This window comes from Lepidochelys kempii, chromosome 6 (assembly GCF_965140285.1).
Source record: "Lepidochelys kempii isolate rLepKem1 chromosome 6, rLepKem1.hap1, whole genome shotgun sequence".
Taxonomy (NCBI): Eukaryota; Metazoa; Chordata; order Testudines; family Cheloniidae; genus Lepidochelys; species Lepidochelys kempii.
The window spans coordinates 102,914,535-102,932,017 of NC_136385.1; the positions used below are offsets into that span (position 1 = coordinate 102,914,535).

A 17,483-nucleotide genomic window follows, 5' to 3' on the forward strand; every position below is an offset into this window, starting at 1 on the left:
ATCAGGTTCTTAAAAGAAGAACTTTAATTAAAGAAAAAGTAAAAGAATCACCTCTGTAAAATCAGGATGGTAAATACTTACAGGGTAATCAGATTCAAAACACAGAGAATCCCTCTAGGCAAAACCTTAAGTTACAAAAAGACACAAAAACAGGAATATACATTCCATTCAGCACAACTTAATTTAACAGCCATTTAAACAAAACAGAATCTAACGCATATCTAACTAGATTGCTTATTAACTCTTTACAGGAGTTCTGACCTGCATTCCTGCTCTGGTCCTGGCAAAAGCAACACAGACAGAGAACCCTTTGTCTGTCCCCCATGCCAGCTTTGAAAGTATCTTGTCTCCTCATTGGTCATTTTGGTCAGGTGCCAGCGAGCTTGTCTTAGCTTCTTAACCCTTTACAGGTGAAAGGGTTTTTCCTCTGGCCAGGAGGGATTTTAAAAGTGTTTAACCCTTCCCTTTATATTTGAGACATGGAAATAACCGGGTAGGACAGAAATAAATCCAAGAATGATCTAACGTCATTAATATGGATATATATGTCATCAATACCAACCTATGGAGTAAGTGTACCCTAACATTTTGTGTATGAGGAAACTAAATTTGGACATAGAAGGAGGGCTCAAGTATTCAAGCTCTATAAGAGAAGTGACCCACCAAGCCAAGGAAGCTTCTAAGTTTGTAAGCTTCAGGGTTTCTAAGCTTCGAGTTTCAAGTTTTCAGGCTTCTTAGTTTATTCATCTGTTAGTTCTTAATTGTAAGTTTTAAGTCACTTAGTTAAGTAAAACTCTAAATTATCTTCAATAGCTCGTAAGCTTCTCCTAAACTGTAAACTCCCGATCAAGAATTGAGGAACGTGGACCTGAACTCTCTTGGCATGCCAGAGGCGAGGCTGGTCCTTTGTCTCTTACCACCAGGTTATCAAGGAAGGGTGTGAGTATATTAATCAAAAGCTTTATAGTATATAATATCACATGCATCTCTAGAACAATTATTATTGCTTTTGTATCTCTGATTATTTACCATTTGATTACTATTTGATCATTATTCCATTTATCTCAATAAAAGTCTTTAAGGCTACATTTGTCACAGTGTGAGTGTCCTGTCATACATCCTGAGGATCCTTGCAAACTCTGTATAGCCTGATTATGGGACAAGAACCTTATTATCTTCTGATCAGATTAACTGGTGAGCCTATAATCCATACTATCCAAATTAATAATATTAACTTCCTAAAATCAGGCAACAGTACACATACCCCTAAAGTGGAACGGACATGCTCACTCCCTTGAGGAACAACTAAAAATTAGTGGTAACATTGATCAAGTCATAATTACTTGTACCTAAGGCCAAACCAGTAACAAATACTTGGTGTTTTAAAAGCATCAATTTCACAAAGCTGAAAACAATTCTGAGCCAAATCAGTTGTGAGAAAGAATGTAAACAGAAAAAATGTGAATGATAACTGGGGAATGTTCATGAACTTTTCTTAAGACCCCCAAAAGCTACAAACCCACAATCAAGAAAGAAGGCCATGCTGTTTTTAAAAAAAAGCAGGATAAACAACTCCCCCCGAAAAAAAAATCTGATTTAGAGGGGAAGTGAAAGCAACTATAACAAACATAACATATGGAAGACAATGGAAGTTGACAGTCATGAATATAAATGAGAAGCTAGGAATTGTAGAAAATTGATAAGGGAAGCAAAAAGAAATCTATTGCCAGCTGAGTTAAGGACAATAAGAAGGAACTTTTGTAAACTACATTAGGAACAAAAAGAATTCTAACAATGGTATTAGTTATACCACTGATATAGACACTGATCCCAGGCAAAATAACAGAGTGGCTGATACAGGACTTGATTAATAAAGAATTAAAGGAGAGTAATATGATATGCCAATCAAAATGGGTTTATGGAAAACAGATCTAGTCAAAATAACAATATTTTTATTATGTTACAAGTTTGGTTGATAAAGGTAGTAGTGTTGATATAATATACTTAGACTTTTATAAGGCATTTGATTTGGTGCTGTACAACATTTTGATTAAGATACAAAACAATATAAAACATTCAAATAATACAAAATCAACATGGTACATATTAAACGGCTTAAACTCTGGTCAACTGAAAGATCTCAAACTATAACTGAAACAGGGAATGATCATCAAGCGGGCATATTTCTAGTGGTGCCTTTGCAGGGATTCATTCTTGGCCCAACACGATTTAACATTTTTACCAGTGACCTGGAAAAAATATTTTAAATCATAACTGATAAAGTTTGCATATAACAAAAGACTATGGGAGTCAAATAATGAGGAGGACAGGTCACAGATACACTGCAGTTTAATATTGCTGAATGTAATAGCCATACATTTAACAAAGAATGTAGGCCATACTTACAGAGTAGGGGACTCTATCCTGGGAAACAATGACTCTGAGGTTATGGTGGCTAGCATGACACTAGCAAAAAGGACTAGTGATCCTTGTGGTCCTTGGATGCATAAACAGGGGAAATTTGAGTACCAGTAGGGAGGAGATATTACCTCTGTTTTTTTCACTGGTTTGACAGCTACTGGAATATTATGTCCAGTTCTGGTGTCCACAATTCAAGAAGGATGTTGATAAATTAAAGACGGTTCAGAGTGGAGCCACAAGAAAGATTACAGGATGAGAAAGCATGCCTTATAGGCAAGGGTTCCCAAACTGTGGGCCGTGGCCCAAAGGTAGGCTGTGACACAGTCCTGGGTGGTCTGCCATCATGGGTGGCATTTTGGGGTGGGGGCAAGTAGTGATACCAGGTGCTCTGAGAGTCCAGGTCAGTTTCCCCATGTGGGTTGGGTAAGGGGAGAGTGGCAGAACAGCTTTGGACGCCTCACAGCACAGCCCTAATGTGGAAACTGACCTGGACGCACAGAGCATCTGGCGTCAACTCTCACCCTCCCACCCTCGAGCTCCCCGGGGGTGGGGTGTGGAGTGGGAAGGGCACAACAACACCAGGTGCTTTGTGCATCCAGATCAGCTTCCCCATGTGGCTGAATAATGGCTGCCGCACCCTCCAGGCTCAAGTAAGTGTAGTCCTCAGTGTCCACAGTCACAGTGAATGTGCAGGACAGCACGGCACGCACACAGCCACAAGGAGTAGAGCTGCCCCCACTGTGTCAATGAGGGAACAAGTTCAAGGCCGGGCCCCATAGCAGCAGCAGCACTCCTTCAGACACAGTCCCTGCCTGCACTTTGAGCTACCACCCTGCCTTAACACAGCCTGTAGCCACCCCCTCTTCCTGCACCCTGAGTTATAATCCCCCAGGGACACAGCTTCTAACTACCTCCTGCCTGCACCTTGAGCTGGCTGAAAGGCTGAAAATTGAAAATGAGATCAAGTTGAGCCTCTCCAACAGATGTCACAGGCTGGAAAACCAGTGCAAAGAGAAGCAGGCACATCCATCCCATTGAGAAGACTCCTGGTCTGTAAGTTATTGTAAATAAAAATATAAAGTATTTGACTCTTTTCTAATTAGTAGAGAATAGGGGTGGGTCTTTACTTACACAGCACAGAAATTCAGATTTTACACTAAAAACTGAAAACAATATAGTGTTCAAAGTTGGACAACTATTTTGTTTTAAAATCAAATAACTTTTTCTTAACAATTTTGTTAACTTTGTTGCATTGCATATGTTCAGTTTTATACAAATTGTGTTTTCCCTGTTTGAACACATTTTGAACACATTTTTTTAAAGTGTAGTTTTACTAAAACTGTTTGGTTTCAAAGATCTTGAAGCATTTCTTTGACTGCATATTGCTAGGGATTTCTATAATTACAATCATTTACATTAAAATGAAAAGTAAACATGTACATTGTTTATTTACAGTGTTATAGGTTATATGTATGTAACAAAATTAATATTTTTCCTCAAGAAGTGTTAATAGTGGGCCATAATGCCTACTAGAATTGCACAGGTGAGCCTCAGGAGAAAAAGTTTGGGAACCCCTGCCTTATAGGAATAGACATAAGGAGCTCAATCTGCTTAGTTTAACAAAGGGAAGGTTAACTGTGACTTCATCACAGTTTTTAAAGTACCTACATGGGAAAAGAAATGTGATAAGAGAGGGCTCTTCAATCTAGCAGGCAAACATATAACAAGATCCAACGTTTGGACTTCAAAGCTTGACAAATTCAGAGTAGGAATCAGGGACAAATTTTTAAGAATGCAGGTAATTAGCCACTGGAACAATTTACCAAGGATTGTCAAGGATTCTCCATCACTAGCAATTTTAAAATGAAGGTTGGATACTTTTAGAAAAGATATGCTTTAATTCAAACAGGAAATAATTCAGGGAAGTCCTATGACTGGTTTTATTCAGGTCAGACACTAGATGATTACACTAGTTCCATCTAACTTAAAATCTAAAATTTGTGCATCACAGCCTCCTAAGGCTCCATCTTCACTGGAAAAGAAGACAGCTAACTCCTGCTTAGATCTTACTGATTCCTCCCCCCCGGCCCTTTTTCTTAGAAACTTTGAAAATCTAGCTACAGAAACTCCACAGCAAGATGAGTGGAACGAGGGAGGGTACCCTCTGACATGTGTCCATACTCTTCATGGATACTAGGATTGTTAATTTTCTCTGGAGAATGTTCTTCCACCTGCTCTGAGATGTTTGGTATGCCAGGTGTTTCCCCCAACCTGTGGGAGGGGAGCATCATGAGATCTTTCCCTGCTTCTTCACAAGGCATTGCCCCAATTTATTTTTCTACCATTTATACTTCCTCCTCTGATTTTGACATAAACAGGGATGTAGGACATTTTGATTTCTCTGAGGAGAATAAGCAATTTGGCAAATGCTTTGACTGATGGCAAAATTCCATCTGGCATCACCTCCTAATTAGTTCAAATTTGGTAGTGACCACAAGTCCTCACTATCCTACTCTGGATTATTTGATGGTTTATGTAAAAGGAACTGGTGATCTCAGTTAACTGCTGAGATCACTGAGATCTCAGTTTAAGCGCTGACCACATTAAAATCTATTCTCACAATTGGAACTCTTTGGCAATCCCACAGAGTACAGTCACTGAACGGCCACAGATATGAAATCCCTTCTTACCACTGCAACCCTTGTTCCTCCAAGTTAGTGTTGAAGAACAGTGGCAAAAACAGCGAGAGGAAGCATATACTGTTGTTACTCTTGCTGTACATTTTCTATGGACAGAGAGGGAATCTTGTTTCCTGAAATATCAACCCACCATCTTTCTCTAGCTCTAAATGTTCTTAAAAGAATGCATGCGTGCACACACACACAAAACTCCTCCCACCATAATAAAACCCAAAATCCAGTACTGAGTGCTTTCATTTATCTTCTTAAAAAGAAATAGTATTCTGCTTACATGACAAAACAGACACAGCCACCAATGATACTTCTGTGAAAAAGTGTAGTTAAAAAGAATGAAGACTCTGATTGATGAAGATGCAGACTTTCCTATTTTTCCACAAACTGATCTTCATCAACTGTAGTGGTCTGAAGAATTTAATGAAAACTTCAAGCGTATGACTTATAACTTAGTACCAGATTTTAAATGTTTTATTATACTGTCAACTGAGTAAATGTTGTTCTATTTGCCCATCTTTTCAAAAGGATGCTTCATGTTAAAAAATTTTATATGATAGAATGGTGCATATTTGGTCTTTACATATCCCAGCTTGTCTTTTGCTTATTTTATAGCACAAATCTGCCTAGATAATTTGTTCCAATTACTCTGTAGATAATTTGTTCCAAAAACTGAGCTAGAAAACAGAACTGCACTAAAGAACATTACTTCCAAAGGTCACCTTAAAAGAAAAAAGTCTTACCTCCTGTTCCAAGAACTTTCAAGAGTTCGAAGTTTTCAATGCCCACCTTCTCTGCATGACCTGTGAAATTTGCTGAGAAAAAAGAAAAAATTTCCATGTCAGAATCTTCAGAGATGTAACACATTGATACATCATATATTCTGACACATTTCTGCACTTTGAGAACATTTTAATGGATGAAAGCGGAAAAAAAAACACCACCACATTTTTGTACATTTAAAATAAAACCAAATTACAGTTCAGGGTAGTAGCTCTTAAGCGATTGTCTTTCGATTATCCATTGTCCACAGGGATCTTCCAGGTCATTCACAAAACAAAAGGCTTTGAGGACTCAGTACTTGGGAAATGAGGTGTTGGTAAAGGAGATCAGTCTGTGATAGGATTTCTTGTACAAAGTGGTCCACCATAAGTTACATGTGAGAAATATCTTCTCAAGCAGGTACAAAAGTGTTTGGATGATCAGGGCCTTATTGATTATTCTAAACATTTTAAGTGCTCTAAAGGTGAAAGCATTTTTGCGCTGATTCTGGCCCTGATGCTGCAACTTGTTCCACATGGGTACAAAAGATCCATCCAGAGGGAACATGTGCAGGATCTGGGATTCTGTATTCAATATGTTTTCCAGTGAAATTAAATTAAAACAGTCTTTTGAAGGCTCATTAAACAGGTGTATTCAAATGACAAGAACATCAGATATATAATCTGAACACATTCTAACTGGATGAAATACCAGGAATTTTATAAGTTACTACTTTACAAAGCTATCAATTTTTGTAAATACATGTAGCCACTTCCAAAACTAATAAAAATGGTTATTTACCTTACAGTGATTCTGGTTCTTCAAAAATGTTTTATCCACATGGATACCACTCTGTATGTGCATGCACATGAGATTGGATTCTTTTTGACTAGCAGTATGTCCTTAAGCCCTTCCCTTGAGGGCGCAAAGAGCAGGGCAATCCTAACTGCTATTCAGTTCCTCCACCAATACAGAATCCCCAATGCTAAAAGGAATAAAGATTAGCAGAGAAGGGGAGCAGATCATAGGATCTGTATGGAGAAAACATCTTGAAGAACCACAGTTACTATAAGGTAAATAATTATTTTTCTTCAAGTATTTATCCGCATAGATCCCATTAAAGGCAACCACCAAACAGTTCTCTCTTCTCTCTCTCTCTCTCAGGTGCTGGGTGCTAGGAGTCATAAAATCATAGAATATCAGGGTTGGAAGGGACCTCAGGAGGTCATCTAGTCCAACCCCCTGCTCAAAGCAAGACCAACCCCCAACTAAATCATCCCAGCCAGGGCTTTGTCAAGCCTGACCTTAAAAACCTTTAAAGGAAGGAGATTCCACCACCTCCCCAGGTAATGCATTCCAGTGCTTCACCATCCTTCTAGAGAAAAAGTTTTCCCTAATATCCAACCTAAACCTCCCCCACTACAACTTGAGACCCTTACTCCTTGTTCGGTCATCTGCTACCACTGAGAACAGTCTAGATCCATCCTCTTTGGAACCCCCTTTCAGGTAGTTGAAAGCAGCTATCAAATTCCTCCTCATTCTTCCTTCGCGAGACTAACAATCCCAGTTCCCTCAGCCTCTCCTCATAAGTCATGTGTTCTAGTCCCCGAATCATTTTTGTTGCCCTCCGCTGGACTCTCCAATTTTTCCACATCCTTCTTGTAGTGTGGGGCCCAAAACTGGACACAGTACTCCAGATGAGGCCTCACCAATGTCAAATAGAGGGGAACGATCATGTCCCTACTTATACAGCCCAAAATGCCATTAGCCTTCTTGGCAACAAGGGCACACTGTTGACTCATATCCAGCTTCTCGCCCACTGTAAGCCCCAGGTCCCTTTCTGCAGAATGCTCCGCAGCCTGCAGTAGTGCATGGGAGTCTTCTGTCCTAAGTGCAGGATTCTGCACTTGTCCTTGTTGAACCTCATCAGATTTCTTTTGGTCCAATCCTCCAATTTGTCTAGGGCCCCCTGTATCCTATCCCTACCCTCCAGCGTATCTACCTCTTCTCCCAGTTCAGCGTCATCTGCAAACTTGCTGAGGGAGCAGTCCATGCCATCCTCCAGATCATTAATGAAGATATTGAACAAAACCGGCCCCAGGACCGACCCCTGAGGTACTCTGCTTGATACCGACTGCCAACTAGACATTGAGCCATTGATGACTACCCGTTGAGCCTGACAATCTAGCCAGCTTTCTATCCATATTAGAGTCCATTCATCCAGCCCATACTTCTTTAACTTGCTGGCAAGAATACTGTGGGAGACTGTGTCAAAAGCTTTGCTAAAATCAAGGAATAACATGTCCACTGTTTTCCCCTCATCCACAAAGCCAGTTATCTCGTCATAGAAGGCAATTAGATTATTCAGGCATGACTTGCCCTTGGTGAATCCATGCTGACTGTTTCTGATCACTTTCCTCTCCTCTAAGTGCTTCAGAATTGATTCCTTGAGGACCTGCTCCATGATTTTTCCAGGGACTGAGGTGAGGCTGACTGGCCCATAGTTCCCCGGATCCTCCTCCTTTCCCTTTTTAAAGGTGGGCACTACATTAGCCTTTTTCCAGTCGTCCGGGACCTCCCCCGATCGCCATGAGTTTTCAAAGATAATGGCCAATGGCTCTGCAATCACATCCGCCAACTCCTTTAGCACTCTCGGATGCAGCGCATCCGGCCCCATGGACTCGTGCTTGTCCAGCTTTTCTAAATAGTCCCAAACCACTTCTTTCTCCACAGAGGGCTGGTCACCTCCTCCCCATGCTGTGATGCCCAGTGCAGTAGTCTGGGAGCTGACCTGGTTTGTGAAGACAGAGGCAAAAAAAATCATTGAGTACATTAGCTTTTTCCACATCCTCTGTCACTAGGTTGCCTCCATCATTCAGTCAGGGGCCCACACTTTCCTTGACTTTCTTCTTGTTGCTCACATACCTATAGAAACCCTTCTTGTTACTCTTAACATCTCTTGCTAGCTGCAATTCCAGGTGTGATTTGGCCTTCCTGATTTCACTCCTGCATGCCTGAGCAATATTTTTATACTCCTCCCTGGTCATTTGTCCAATCTTCCACTTCTTGTAAGCTTCTTTTTTGTGTTTAAGATCAGCAAGGATTTCACTGTTAAGCCAAGCTGGTCGCCTGCCATATTTACTATTCTTTCTACACATCGGGATGGTTTGTCCCTGTAACCTCAATAAGGATTCTTTAAAATACAGCCAGCTCTCCTGGACTCTTTTCCCCTTCATGTTATTCTCCCAGGGGATCCTGCCCATAAATTCCCTGAGGGAGTCAAAGTCTGCTTTTCTGAAGTCCAGGGTCCGTATTCTGTTGCTCTCCTTTCTTCCTTGTGTCAGGATCCTGAACTCACCACCTCATGGTCACTGCCTCCCAGGTTCCCATCCACTTTTGCTTCCCCTACTAATTCTTCCCGGTTTGTGAGCAGCAGGTCAAGAAGAGCTCTGCCCCACTTGCTTCCTCCAGCACTTGCACCAGGAAATTGTCCCCTACACTTTCCAAAAACTTCCTGGATTGTCTGTGCACCGCTGTATTGCTCTCCCAGCAGATACTTGGGTGATTGAAGTCTCCCATGAGAAACAGGGCCTGCGATCTAGTAACTTCAGTTAGTTGCCAGAAGAAAACCTCGTCCACCTCATCCCCCTGGTCCGGTGGTCTATAGAAGACTCCCACCACGACATCACCCTTGTTGCTCACACTTCTAAACTTAATCCAGAGTCTCTTAGGTTTTTCTGAAGTTTCTTACTACAGCTCTGAGCAGCCATACTGCTCTCTTACATATAATGCAACTCCCCCACCTTTTCTGCCCTGCCTGTCCTTCCTGAATAGTTTATATCCATCCATGACAGTACTCCAGTCATGTGAGATATCCCACCAAGTCTCTGTTATGCCACACACATCATAATTCCTTGACTGTACCAGGACTTTCAGTTCTCCCTGCTTGCTTCCCAGGCTTCTTGCATTTGTGTATAGGCACTCGCTGATCGTCCCGCTTTCTCAGTATGAGGCAGGAGCCCTCCCCTCTTGCGCTCTCCTGCTCGTGCTTCCTCCCGGTATCCCACTTCCCCACTTACCTATTTAAATAAGTACTGTAAGACTTTCCTGCCAAACTGTGTATCGGAAATAGAGACTGACACTAGAGAATAATGGCTTGTAAACATGTATGGAGCTCCAATAAGCAGCTCTTCAGATTTCAAATATAGAGATGCCTCTTAAAAAGCCCAAGGAGACTGCTTGAGCTGTAGCAGACTGTGCCTTGATATGAGATGGAGTTAATTTACTCAATTGATAAAAATTTCTGAGCAGAGTCTGCAAGTTCCAAGGAAGCCAGTATGACAAGGATTGAAACCTATATGGATATGGTATGTGGGGGCAAGGTGGAGGGAAGAGGAGGTTCTTTGAGATGTATAGTTCCTATCTGTATATCACTGAGGGTATACGCATATGCCATGTGTCTGGAGCTGGAGATTTTGAAAGTAATAGTGTGCATTCATCCACACATGCGCCCTTGCTTCGCCTCCTGCTTTTGTCCAAGGTGATAAAGGGTGGGGAAGACAGACTGTGTCATCAGTTCCTTCTCCACCACAATCCAAGAAGTCCCCAGGGGAAGGAGAAGTGGAATACAGATAGGGACCACACATCTCGAAGAACCTCCAGTTACAGGTAAGTAACCTCCTCTTCTTCGAGTGATGCTCCCTCTTGTATTCTACTGAAGGCAATTGACAAGGAGTACTTAATTAAGAGGAGAGTGAGAGGAAGACTTACGGGAACAGAGAACAGCTGCACTGAAAAAGGCATCTGTCACAGAGTCTCGCACCAAGGCGTAATGGGAAGAGAAAGTATGTAAAGATCTCCAGGTGGCTGCCCAATATATGTCCGTAGGCAGTATGTCGTGAAGCGCAGCCAAAGTCAATGCTTGCGCTCTCGTGGAGTAGGCTCTTACTCCAAGGGGCAGAGATAGTCCCAATAGTCAATAACAGAGCATAATGCACCCCAAAATCCACTTGGAAATCTTCTAAGTGGAGATTGCTTGCCCCTTAACCCTTTCTGCTACAGTGATAAACAACCTAGGGGACTTCCTGAATGATCTCGTCCTCGCAGGTAGGAGGCCAGGGCCCTGAGGACACCAAGGGAGTGAAAGTGTCTTTCTTCCACTAATGCATGCCCTTTCGGAAAGAAAGCAGGCAAGTGGATGGGCTGGTTGAGATGAAAAAAGGGAAACAACCTTCGGCAAAATCTTGGGGTGCAAGCGCAGGGAAACTTTGTCCTTATGGAACATGGTAAAGGAGGTGATCCGCCATCATAGCCCCCAATTCACCTACCCTCGTTGTGAAGATAATAGCTTCCAGGAAGGTGACCCTCATGGAAAGAAGAGGCAGGGAACAGGAGGCCAGCAGTTCAAAGGGCAATTTCACCAGCGCCGTGAGGATAAGGTTACGGTCCCACTGGGAAGCTATCGGTTAAATGGGAGGACAAGTCCATAAGAGGCCCCTCCAAAACCTTGTAGTCAAGGCCACTGTTCCCTCTAAGCTGTGCGCGTATGTACACACACACAGATCCTCTACCCCGCACACATGGCAAAACACCGCATGTACAAAAATTTGCACAGAAGCACAACAATTTGCACCCAAGAAATTTTTTGCGCACACGGCCCGTCAAAAATTAGAGGGAACATTGGTCAAGAGGTGCATAAAGAGGCCACATGGCAGAAGGTGACTATAGCTGGACCTCTTGGTAATAGTGACCATAATATAATTAAATTTAATATCCCTGTGGCAGGAAAAACACCACAGAGGCCCAATACTGTAGCATTTAATTTCAGAAAGGGGAACTACACAAAAATAAGGAGGATAGTTAAACAGAAATTAAAGGGTACAGTGCCAAAAGTGAAATCTCTGCAAGCTGCATGGAAACTTTTTAAAGACACCATAATAGAGGCTCAACTTAAATGTATACCCCAAATAAAAAAAAAACAACATAGTAAGAGAACCAAAAAAGAGCCATCATGGCTAAACAACAAAGTGAAAGAAGAAGTGAGAGGCAAAAAGGCATCCTTAAAAAAGTGGAAGTTAAATCCTAGTGAGGAAAATAGAAAGGCACATAAACACTGGAAAATGAAATGTAAAAATACAATTAGGAAGGTCAAAAAAGAATCTGAGGAACAGTTTAGCCAAAGACTCAAAAAGTAATAGCAATTTTTTTGTTTTTTAAGTACATCAGAAGTGGGAAGCTTGCTAAGCAACCAGTGGGGCCACTGAACAATCAAGGTGCTAAAGGTATGCTCAAGGACGATAAGGCCATTGCGGAGAAACTAAATGAATTCCTTGCATCAGTGTTCAAGGCTGAGGACGTGAGGGAGATTAGAGGAGATTTTGGAACAAATTGATAAATTAAACAGCAATAAGTCACCAGGACCAGATGGTATTCACCCAAGAGTTCTGAAGAAAAGTGAAATTGCACAACTACTAACTGTAGTCTGTAACCTATCATTTAAATCAGCTTCTGTACGAGATGACTGGAGTTTAGCTAATGTGACGCCAATTTTTAAATAGAGCTCCAGAGGTGATCCCGGCAATTACAGGCTTGTAAGCCTGACTTCAGTACCGGGTAAACTGGTTGAAACTATAATAAAGAACAATATTGTCAAACATATAGCTGAACATAATTGGTTGAGAAAGAGTCAACATGGTTTTAGTAAGGGGAAATCATGCCTCACCAATCTATTAAAATTCTTTGAGGGGGTCAACAAGCATGTGGACCAAGGGGATCCAGTGGATATAGCGTACTTAGATTTTTCAAAAAAAGAAAAGGAGTACTTGTGGCACCTTAGAGACTAACCAATTTATTAGAGCATAAGCTTTCGTGAGCTACAGCTCACTTCCTCAGATGCATATCGTGGAAACTGCAGCAGGCTTTATATATACACAGAGAATATGAAACAATACCATATTCTCTGTGTATATATAAAGCCTGCTGCAGTTTCCACGATATGCATCTGAGGAAGTGAGCTGTAGCTCACGAAAGCTTATGCTCTAATAAATTGGTTAGTCTCTAAGGTGCCACAAGTACTCCTTTTCTTTTTGCGAATACAGACTAACACGGCTGTTACTCTGAAACCTTAGATTTTTCAGAAAGCCTTTGACAAGGTCCCTCACCAAAGGCTCTTACGCAAAGTAAGCAGTCATGGGGTAAGAGGGAAGGTGCTGCTCTCATGGACTGGTAACTAGTTAAAAAGATAGGAAACAAAGGGTAGTTATAAATGGCCAGTTTTCAGAATGAAGAGAGGTAAATAGTGGTGTCCCCCAGGGTCTGTTCTGGGACCAGTCCTATTCAACATATTCATAAATGATCTCGAAAAAGGGGTAAACAGTGAGGTGGCAAAATTTGCAGATGATACAAAATTACTCAAGATAGTTAAGACCCAGGCAGACTGCAAAAAGCTACAAAAGGATCTCTCAAAACTGGGTGACTGGGCAACAAAATGGCAGATGAAATTCAATGTTGATAAATGCAAAGTAATGCACATTGGAAAATATAATCCCAACTATCCATATAAAATGATGGGGTCTAAATTAGCTGTTACCACTCAAGAAGGAGATCTTGGAGTCATTGGAGATAGTTCTCTGAAAACATCTACTCAATGTGCAGTGGCAGTTAAAAAAGCGAACGGAATTCTGAGAATAATTAAGAAGGCGCTAGAAAATAGGACAGAAAATATAATCTTACCTCTATATAAATCCATGGTACGCCCACATCTTGAATACTGTGTGCAGATGTGGTCGCCCCATCTCAAAAAAGATATATTGGAATTGGAAAAGGTTCAGAAAAGGGCAACAAAAATGATTAGGGTTATGGAACGGCTTCCATATGAGAAGAGATTAATAAGACTGGGACTTTCCATCGAGGAAAAGAGACGGCTAAGGGGAGATATGATTGAGGTCTATAAAATCATGACTGGTGCAGAGAAAGTAGATAAGGAAGTGTTGTTTACTACTTCTCATAACACAAGAACTAGGGGTCACCAAATGAAATTAATAGGCAGCAGGTTTAAAACAAATAAAAGGAAGTATTTCTTCACACAACACACAGTCAACATGTGGAACTCCTTGCCAGAGGACATTGTGAAGGTCAAGACCATAACTGGGTTCAAAAAAGAACTGGATAAATTCATGGAGGATAGGTCCATCAATGGCTGTTACCCAGGATGGGCAGGAATGATGTCCCTAGCCTTTGTTCGCCAGAAGCTGGGAATGAGCGACAGGGAATGGATCACTTGATGATTACCTGTTCTGTTCATTCCCTCTGGGGCACCTGGCACTGGCCACTGGGCTAGATGGGCCTTTGATCTGACCCAGTAGGGCCATTCTTATGAGCGCTGGAGGAGGAAACGCAAAATTGATCTGGTCCAACCAGCGGATGACTAGGGCATCGCCTTGGGAAAGGGTGCCGAACCCACCAATGCAGCAGTACTGGATGCATTTGCTGTTGGTGCAGGAGGCAAAAAGGTCTCTTTCAGAGTCCCCATAGGTCAAAAATGTCAACAGTCACAGAGTCACGTAGTTCCCATTTGTGATCAGCCACAAATTTCCTACTGAGAGAGTCTGCAATCACATTCTGAGTCCACGGAAGAAAGGCTGCTGACAACAGGATCTTGTGTGTGATGCACTAGTCTCAGAGACTAACTGCTTCTGCACAAAGTGCTGATGACCTCATGTTCCCTTGTTTGTTTATGTAGTAAACAGTGGTGGCGTTGTCTGACATGATGAGAACATCACGGGAGAGAATGGATGGGAGAAATTCATGACATGCTTTCCTTACAGTCCTAAGTTCTTGGATGTTGATGTGCATCCTGGATTCCCGAGCAGTCCAAGTTCCCTATGTCATGTGCTCGCCCATGGGAGCACTCCATCAATTGAGTGATGCATCTGTGATGATCGTCATGCATGGGGAGGATGGAAAAAAAAGAGTATCCCGGTGCAAACCTGAACTGGGTCTGTCTACCATCGAAGGTAGGAGAGAACATCAGGCGGAACTGTCAAGAAGAGATCCACAGAATGGTGCACAGGAGAATAGATTCTGTGTGGCTACAGCTGTAGATAGCAGAAGCTAGATGAGCAAGTGATGTACATGCATGCCACCATGTGGCCGAGAAGGGAAAGGCAGGTTCTGGCTGGAACAGAATGACTGGAAGTCACCATGGCAATCAGTTCTTGCAGGATCTGGAACCTGTCTTCTGGTAGGTAGGCACACCCAGAGACCACATTAGTGCATGCCCCCGTGAACTCTAAGGACTGTGTGGGATCTATTATCAATTTTTTGATGTTTATGCTCAACTCCAGAGTGGAAAGGAGTATGAGCAGCAGGGAGGTCGAGGCTCAGGCCCCATGTCTGGATTGCGCAGCTAGCAGCCAATCATCAAGCTAAGGGAATATGAGGATTCCTTCAGGCCGGAGATGGACCGCCACATAAAAAAATATTTGGTAAAAACCCACAGAGCAGTGGTGAGTCCCAACGGTAGAACCCTGTATTGGAAGTGTTGAGGGCCTACGGTGAATCTCAAGAACTGCCTTTGGGTAGGATGAATATATATGTGGAAATAAGCATCTTGCATATCGAGAGCCATAAACCAAATGCTTTTTTTTTCTAGTGATGATATAATGGCTGCAAGGCTGACCATACAAAATTTTGGTTTGCATATGAAGCGGTTGAGACAACAGAGATCTAGGATTAGTCTCCATCCTCCCATCTTCTTGAGCACCAAGAAATATGTGGAACAAAACCCTGTGTCTTGCAAGGCCATAGGAACAGGCTCTATTGTTCCCTTTTGAAGTAGAGAGTCCACTTCTAGGGCAAGGCTACTCTCACGAGAGTGGTCCCAGAACCAGGATCGGGGTGGGAGATGTGGATGAGGTAGCGTTGTAATCTCAATCATATAGCCATGCTGAGTGACATCCAAGACCCACCTGTCCATTGTTATCACACTCCAAGCTGGCAGAAAGAGTGCTTGGCATCCTCCAAAGAGGTGGGTCATAAGTACGGTAGGATCCAAGGTAGCTGACGGCTCTCTAGATGTGCTTATGAAAAGGCTGAGTGTGTGGTGTCGAAGACTGTACAGACGGACCAGGTAGACAGTACCACTGGGTCTTCTGACGCTTACGAGGAAGCTCATATGATTGCTGATGAAAGAATTGAGGAGCTCTGAACAGTTGTGCAGGAGGCGGACAGTAGAACTTACACTTGGGTGCAGGTGCAGATACACCAGTGATCACAGGGTGGCTCTGGAGTCCTTGAGGGAGTGCAGGGACTTGTCGGTGTTCTAGCTGAGAAGGTGAAATTCATTGAAAGGGAGGTCCCTCAATGGTATTCTGCACCTCCCTGGGGGAGCCAGAAGAGTGCAACCAGGATTTCTTCTGCATGATGATGCCGGTGGCCAGAGTACACAAAGAATCCACAGCATCTGAATCCACAGCAGCCTGGAGCATTGTCCTGTTGCCCCGCTTGCCCTCCTCTAAGACAGTCCGGAAGCGGGCACGATCCTGTTCAGGAAGCTTGTCCGCAATGTCTGCTAACTTGGTGTAATTTAGAGAGTCATATTTAGCTAATAATGCCAGGTAATTGGAGATCTGAAACTGAAGGCTGGCCAAAAAAAGAGAGACCTTACTACCTAAGAAGTCCAGTCTCTTACCCTCATCCGCTGGAGAAGAACGTGGATGTTGCTGCCTGGCCCATTCCATTGCTGCTTGTAGAACCAGAGAATTCAGTGGAGGGTGAGAAAACAGAAACTCAAACTCCTTTGCTGCTACATACTACCTCTTATCCACCCCCTTTGGGTTGGGAACACAAGTGGCCTGAGCATGCCGGACAGTTTGGGACAGCTGGAAAATGGCACTGTTCATCAGTAGCACCATGCTGGCAGGTACCGATGGATGGAAGATATCAATTAACTGATGTTGGCTGTCCTGTTCTTTCTCCTGTGGGATGTGGAGGGCATCAGCCACGCTTCCCAACAGTTCTTGGAACTGGTGGTAGTCATCCGGAGGGGAGGAAGGAGTTGACGACACTTCTGCGTACAGAGACAATGAGGGGAACCACTCTGGTTCTGGGGGTAGTATCCAAGTCAGGCTAATTGGTGCATCCTCCAGTCCTGGTTTCGAACGTCTACTTGATGAAAGGTGGAGTGGTGAGATGGGAGACTCCTCTTGGGTGGATCAGGAAAGTTGCAAAGGTAGATATTGTGCCCAAGACCCCCAGTATGGCCAAACAGCAGTTGTTATGGAGGGCCATGGAGCTAGGTACTAACGACTCCTGTGCTGAGGAAAGAGAAGGTACTGCCACTGAGCTGGCAGCATCTTCGGAAAGTCATGCCAATGGTATGAGGGGGTGGACTTTGCATTCCAACCGAGTCCTACCATGCTGAGAAGTCAGAGCCCTGCTTGAACAGCAGTGCTGGCAGAACCATGTAAGCTATAGAGGAATGATCAGGAACTCGACCTGAGGGAGGCAAGTCCAATGTAGGAGAGCAGCCTCTTTTAGGAGGTGAGTGCACCAGGAGATGTGGAGACCTCACCTTTTCCAACACAAAAAGTTTATGAGGCCCGGGCACCA

General features: G+C 42.9%; 1 protein-coding gene across 7 annotated transcripts in view; it reads right to left on the reverse strand.

Moving 5' to 3' along the window:
* Positions 1 to 17,483, reverse strand: part of RPS6KA5 (ribosomal protein S6 kinase A5) — a 190,694-nt gene that overhangs the window by 148,360 nt on the left and 24,851 nt on the right. For 5 of the 7 annotated variants that reach the window (XM_078853373.1, XM_078853372.1, XM_073349430.2 and 2 more), the window contains one exon: positions 5,855 to 5,926. Coding sequence is in view for 2 of the 7 variants with exons in the window: in XM_073349430.2 (XP_073205531.1) it covers positions 5,855 to 5,926 (72 nt within the window). In the remaining 5 variants the exon portion in view is untranslated. Of the gene's footprint in view, positions 1 to 81; positions 126 to 5,854; positions 5,927 to 6,674; positions 10,546 to 17,483 lie in introns of those variants that run through there. The other 2 variants (XM_078853374.1, XM_078853376.1) reach the window with 2 other exon arrangements.